The 7,500-nt window shown below is 33.5% G+C and overlaps 1 protein-coding gene across 2 annotated transcripts in view; it reads left to right on the forward strand.

Moving 5' to 3' along the window:
* The window catches only part of LOC125048059 (probable E3 ubiquitin-protein ligase HECTD2), a 68,088-nt gene that overhangs the window by 9,440 nt on the left and 51,148 nt on the right, over nt 1-7,500 (forward strand). For both annotated transcript variants that reach the window (XM_047646690.1, XM_047646691.1), the window contains exon 3: nt 5,689-5,776. In XM_047646690.1, coding sequence (XP_047502646.1) covers nt 5,689-5,776 — 88 coding nt within the window. The remainder of the gene's footprint in view (nt 1-5,688; nt 5,777-7,500) is intronic.

Below are 7,500 nucleotides of genomic sequence, written 5' to 3' on the forward strand. Positions count from 1 at the left end.
ATTGATTTATTATTATTGTTTTTTTCTCTTTTCCCCTTGTATATGGTTCCAAGCACTAAAGATATCTATTTTATTTTCGTTTATTTTGTACCACATAATATTAACGTTTTTTTCCCTTTTATATTTTGGATTTTTTTTTTCATGTTTATATTGTGGCTGACGATTTAACCGTTTTTGTGTCTATATAAACGTATTTTGTTCTCCGCTTATATTGTATCTGAAAATTCAACTTTTCTCCAGCTTTTACTGTAACAATGCTTACTTCATCTAATTTGTTTGTTTGTTTGTTTACTTGCACTGTAGCTTCTAATGTAGGGCAATCAACGTAGATCTTGTTGCCAAATTCAAATCGATTAATTAGGTAGGGGAGTCTTCAGGATAACGAGGAAGTATGAGGATTAATCATTATAAAAAAAAAAAATGACAAGTGGTAATGATAATGACCCCCTCCCCCCCTTATGTGAATATGGTGTGTGATGTATGTGATGTATGTGTGGTGTGTGTGTGTGTGTGTGTGTGTGTGTGTGTGTGTGTGTGTGTGTGTGTGTGTGTGTGTGTGTGTTTATGTTTGTGTGGTTGTGTGTGTGTGTGCGCAGCGTCTTGTATCTGTGTGCGTGTATACATACCAGGCGACAGTGCAGAATATATCCATATATTATGTAACACTTCAAAACAAAGGCCAATCGACGCAATGCGCTTGTGCTTTGTTTCTCTTATCACGAATTATATTCAACAAATATAATTACCATTATTATATATCCCATTCTGTCTTTTTATCCAGTTTACAGATTTATCAAAAATGGAGTTATTACTAAATTCATAGTCAATTAACTTTATTCAATAAACTTGAATAGTCAATCCATTTATACACATTTCACCAAACGGATCCAATCCCATATAAGAGGATTTTTTTGGTTCGTAAACGCTCTCTGATGTTAAATCCTCTTTTTTTCTGATTTTGTTTTGGAATATAAAGAAAAAATAAAGATACATGCATAGATTAAAAGAACAGACAAATATAACGGATAGATGAAATAGACAATGATACGCACAAAGATATATGAATATACAGATATATATACACACACAGATACACAGATAAACAAATACATGTACATAAAGATACATATATATGACCAAATAAGTAGGAGACATACCTACGTGTGTGTGTATGTGTGTGTTCGCGTGTATGTGTGTATGTGTGTGTGTGCGTGTATGTGTGTGTGTGTGTGTGTGTGTGTGTGTGTGTGTGTGTATGTGTGTGTGTGTGTGTATGTGTGTGTGTGTGTGTGTATGTGTGTGTGTGTGTGTATGTGTGTGTGTGTGTGTATGTGTGTGTGTGTGTGTGTGTGTATGAGTGTGTGTGTGTGTGTGTATTTGTGTATGTGTGTGTATGTGCGTGCGTATGTGTGTGTTTGTGTATATGTATGTGTGTTTGTGTGTGTTTGTGCACGTGTGTGTGTGTATCAAGACCTCGCTATAAACACCGAAAACAACAACCTTCCAGACCCTAAACCTACTCCGAACAGCGCGCATTCCCTTATAAATATGAAAGAGCTTAGAACTGGATCCTTTATCGAGCGTCACACAAAAGGTCAAATACCTTAGCCTTAGCCATAGAGGAAGCTTAGCTATGGCGTTAATAGTTATTCCAAAGTTGTGGCGTTTATGATTATTCTAAAGTTATTGCAATTATTATTAATCCAAAGTTATTGCATTTATTATTATTCCAAAGTTATTGCGATAATAATTATTCCAAAATTATTGCGCTTATGATTATTTCAAAGTTATTGCATTTATTATTAATCTAAAGTTATTGCGTCTATAATATTCCAAAGTTATTGTGGTTATGATTATTTTCTAGATATTCCGCGTTTATTCCGTATATAGTGTATAGTTTATGCGTTTTTTTTTTTATTCTCTAGTTATTGTGTATGTATATGTCTTGATTATCGTGTTTATAGTTATACCTTAGTTATTGGGGTTATTATTATTCCTTAGTTATTGAAGTTATAATCACACTGTAGTTATTGCATTTATAGTGATTTCTTAATAATTGCGTTTATAGTCATTCCTCAGTTATTGCGTTTATACGTATTTCTTGATTATTACGTTTTTAATTACTCCACAGCTATTACGTTTACAGTCATTACTTCTTAATTATTACTTGATTGTTACGCTTATAGTCATTCCCTTCATTATTACGTTATTGCACTGAGTTATTGCCCTTAGAATTATCCCGTGGACTTGTCACGACGTTGTTTACTCCGCACAAACAAGTGAAAGGTCGAAGTTCGTCGGCCAACTGGAGACCTTAATAGTTCTTACGTCTATATATTTCTTTCTTTCTCCTTGTAGATTATCGTAAATATTTTTTTTCAAATGACGAAAAACTAAAATATTATATAACATGACGAATATGCTTCATTCCTGTGGCAAAAATGTCGCATGACAAGCTATCGACAATTGTCATAAGCAAATAATGGGATTTTAGTTAAGTAAGTTTATCTACCATCCTGGCTATCTGCTCAGGCGTGGGTATTCGTGATTACAGTTGTACATGTATTTGACACAGTACAGTATTCTGTGACTACTGTAATTGTACATTGTAAAATGAAAATATAACTCATACATCATACAGAAATTATTACGTTGATATGCTTTTGCCATTGTGTTTACATAACACTTTTCTTTGTTTACGGCAGTTTTGCATAGTAAATTTAGGATATAGTATGAGTATATCTTCCAATGTATTAAATGAAATGAAATATTCACAGGTGGTCTGAAAGGTTTGTTTTTTAGTTTAGTTTAGTCCTTTATTTACCACCCTGGTGGTATTGAAATGTGGTTGGCAGGACCGTAGACTTTTTGTAAATTATTTAGCCTGGCGTATGTGCATCAAGCTGAATGTCCACACCCACGCATACAAACATATATTTACACATACACACACAAGCACACACACACACACACACACTCTCATACACACACATACACACACTCACAAACACACACACACATACAAACACACACACAAACAAACACACACACAAACAACTGTTCACTGTCTGTAAAAGTTACGGAAATTCGGCCCACCAACTTGCTGACTAAAACCACACAAGAATCATTAGTAGTCATAAAGCATATACAAAAATTTATATAATTAACATTCAACAAATAATAGAATAAACCCCTTGCATAAAAACCGTTCCCATTCTTATTATATCCATCCCATTCAACCCACTGATATTCCCATTCCCATTCCCATTCCCGTTCCCATTCCCATTCCCCGTTCGCGTTCCCATTCCCATTCCCATTCCCGTTCCCATTCCCATTCCCCGTCCGCGTTCCAATTCCCATTCCCATTCCCATTCCCATTGCCGTTCCAGTCCTCGCCAGCACAGCGAGTCTGGGACAAGAATGCTATTGATTATGACTTCTGAATCATGTAGGACTGAAGCGAATAGGACGCCAGCGAAAAACACACACACGACACTGGTCAATAGGCCTATAAATGGAAGTCCTATAATAGGCCTCGATCCTGATAATAGGGTTATATATGCTACAGAATGTTGTTGTCACTTAGTACGAATCGTTCAGTAAGATGGAATAAGTAGTGTGATGGTTGGAGCTACAGTCGGGCACGCATTCGAACACGCACCTACGAAAAGGAGAAACATACACACCCACGCGCATGCATGTACTCTGCACACACGCACACATGGCCGTATCGGTGTGTGTAAATAATATATATGTGTGATATATGTATCCATATATACATATAGATACATATATATGTGTATATATATACATACATACATATATATATATATATATATATATATATATATATATATATATATATATATATATCTGTATGTGTGTGTGTGTGTGTGTGTGTGTACGCACACACACATATATATATATATATATATATATATATATATATATATATATATATATAGAGAGAGAGAGAGAGAGAGAGATTGATATAGATATAGATATATGCATATATATATAGATATATGCATATATATATATATATATATATATATATATATATATATATATATATATACATATATATATATTTGTGTGTGTGTGTGTGTGTGTATCTATATGTGCTAAATTCGTGTTGAAAAAATTGTAAATAAGACAACGAAGGGAGGAATATGAAAATACTTCTACTTTTACCACAATTACCAGTACCACTGCTACTGAAAATGACAAAAATAACGATATTTGCTGAACTCAGAAAACAGCATGTACAGTGTACACCCTACTACAGTAAAAGAGCTGAGGACGTGACAACTATGGGCAAAATCACTATATTTATCCCCCCTTCCCCCCTTCCCCTCTTCCCCCCTTCCCCCCTTCCCTCAGTCCTTTAAGTATGTGTTTATTTTTGCATAATTATTAGACCGGCGCTGGTTACGTCACTATGAACCTCCGCACTGACATATTTATTGAATTTTTACCTTGAATTATTTCTAAGTTTGTTCTTGCAAGACTTTCCTTTTTTTATTTATTTTTTATTTAATTCCTTGATATTCTTTTTTTCAGATCAGATATTGATGATAACTCTGTCGGATATATTTGATTTTCTATCAATCACATCATGATCATCAATACCATTCATTCAACATTAACCGTCATTGTCATTGTTATCATTGCTTTTATATTTCTGCATTATCACTGTCATTATCACTGCCCCATGTCACGATCATTTTCATTATCATTCTCACCATTTTCAATATTACAATTATAATATTTCGTATCAAAACAATCACAATATTCAAAGTATCGCTGTTAAAATTGCTATCATTAATATCAACACTGGTACTATTACTTTGATTTTTTCATTATTATTAACAACTTTCTTCCTGCCTTTTCCTACAGTCATCACGATTTTCGTTAATATAATTTTCAATGGCAGTTTTCTTACCATTGACTCGCTATCATCATCACTCTTCAAATAATCATAGTAATTATTGCAACCGTTATCATAATTATCTCCTTATTCCTATGGCATATCTATTATCAGTATAATTATCATTATCATCATTGATATCAATATCAATTGTGCAATTAATCATCGCTAGTGTCATTCTGGCATTTGCATTATGATTTTTTTGTTTTTACGTTTTATTACTCTTGCTATCTTTTTTATTGTCATTATTATCCTTATCATTCTCCCTCACCGTCTCCACTGTTAGCACCCTCATTATCATCATTATTATTATTATTATTATTATCAGGATTATGATTGTTAGTATTATTATCATTATTATCATTGTTAGTATTATTATCAATAACGTTGTTGTTGTCAGTATCATTATCAATATTATTGTTGTTGTTATTATCATTGTTAATACTATTGCAATCTTTATTATCTTTATCATTGTTATAATTACTACCACGATTTTCATGACCATCCCTCTTCCAGAGAACCTTAATCCTTATTACGATCACCGTCGTCATTTTCACCATTATCATCCTACTTATAACTAATTTTATCATCATTATTACTTCCTCTTTTTCTTTACCTTCACCACCCCTCTCCCACCGCGTATCAACCGCTGTTACACTCACCATCATCATTTTCATCATTATCATCTTCCTTACAACTAACCGTATCATCGCCATCTCTTTATCATTTTCTTTATCATTACCATCCCTCTCCCACAGCGTCTTGCCGGGTTGATGGACCTAATGGAGTCCATGTCCGAATCCCTGCTCAACACTCAATCTGGCTTTACCTGTCCTACGTGTAAAGGTAAATTGTTCGTTTGACTTTTGCTCTTCTGTATTTCCCTTTCTTTCTTTTCAAAATTTGATATATTTTTGAAAGTGTTTTCGAGGCGCCTGTTGTTTGGAATTGTTGTATTTCGTTGGATATGCTAAGAGTTGTTTCGTTCTTCCAAAGTAACGGATAAGACCAAGAGAGACATTGAGCTCGGATAGACCTTGTGTTTTGCGTATGTTAAAATGCATATATATATATATATATATATATATATATATATATATATATATATATATAAAGATATATATAAAAAACATCATCTTTGTGTTCCGTATATGCTAAAAGGCATATATACTACGTAATGCATGGATTATATTAAGTAACATATAGTATATAAACAAACCGGGGGAGATATACGTAAATATACTGTGTTCCACGTATCTTGTGTTATTTTTTAAGGTACTAATATGGTATGGAGGTTGTGGTGTGGTCGTGGTATGTCTGGCACTGTGTCAGTCATCAAAATCCTGACATATATGTGTACCGATTAGCAACAATGAAAAGATTTGTAGATAATGGTGATGATGATGACGATAATGATGATGATGATAATGGTAATAATGAAAATGACAATAAAATAATATAATAATTATGATAATAATAATGATAATGATGATGATAATAACAATAATGATAATAATGGTAATAATAATATCATCATTACTACTTTCATTATATTATTATTATTATTAGTAGTAGTAGTAGTATTTCATTACTGATAACAATGAAAATATATATAACAGCAACAACAACAAAACAATGATGACAATACTAATAATTATAATGATAACAGTAATAATTGTAATAATAATGATAATAATAATTATAATGACAATAAAAATAATAACACCAATAAGTATAATGATGATGATGATGATAATAACAGTAATAATAACAATTATGATAATGATAATGATAATAATAATAATAATATTAATAATAATATTATTATTATTGAGAATGATAATAATGATACTTATAATAATGATAATGATAATAATGATGATGATAGCAGTGACAACAATCATAATAACAATAATGATAATGATCGTCATAATGATAATGATAATAGTAAGAACAGTAACGATAATAATAATAAGAAATAACATAAGTAACGACATATCAATAAAACTGATTGGAAAATCAAAGCTATCTCAAGAATGCACACGTAAGCTGACACCCATTAAGCCAAGCGTAACTTACAACACAGCGTAAGAGGGAGAGAGCTATGTATAACCTGCGTGTTCTAAATTCGGCTACTTCCGCTACCCCCCACAAGCCTCTTTCCCCCGACCCCCCACCCCCCACCCCCCTCGCACACCCCCTAAAAAAAAACGCTCATACTTCGACCCATACATAGTTACATCTCCGTCGATTTCTATTTTTAGCTTCATAGGTTGGCGTGACGTGTGGAAATCCAATCACAAGTCGATGTAACGGAAGGGGTTTGTGTCTGACATAACCCCGGGTTTGAGGAGAAGGGCAGTGGGGGGTTCGAAGCCTCGGAGTCTCGGGTTCGAAGTCTCGTTGTCTTGGGTTCGAAGTATCGGAGTCTCGGGTTCGAATGTCTCGGGTCACGATTTCCAACGTGGTTTTTCGACCCCGGTTCGATTCCGTGAGTCAGTCTGCGGCTTCGGTTCCGAGAAGAAAGACATTTCTTGGGCGTGCGAATAAGACTGAGGAGAAGGAATCGA

Source organism: Penaeus chinensis, chromosome 42 (genome assembly GCF_019202785.1).
Source record: "Penaeus chinensis breed Huanghai No. 1 chromosome 42, ASM1920278v2, whole genome shotgun sequence".
In the NCBI taxonomy this organism is placed as follows: domain Eukaryota; kingdom Metazoa; phylum Arthropoda; class Malacostraca; order Decapoda; family Penaeidae; genus Penaeus; species Penaeus chinensis.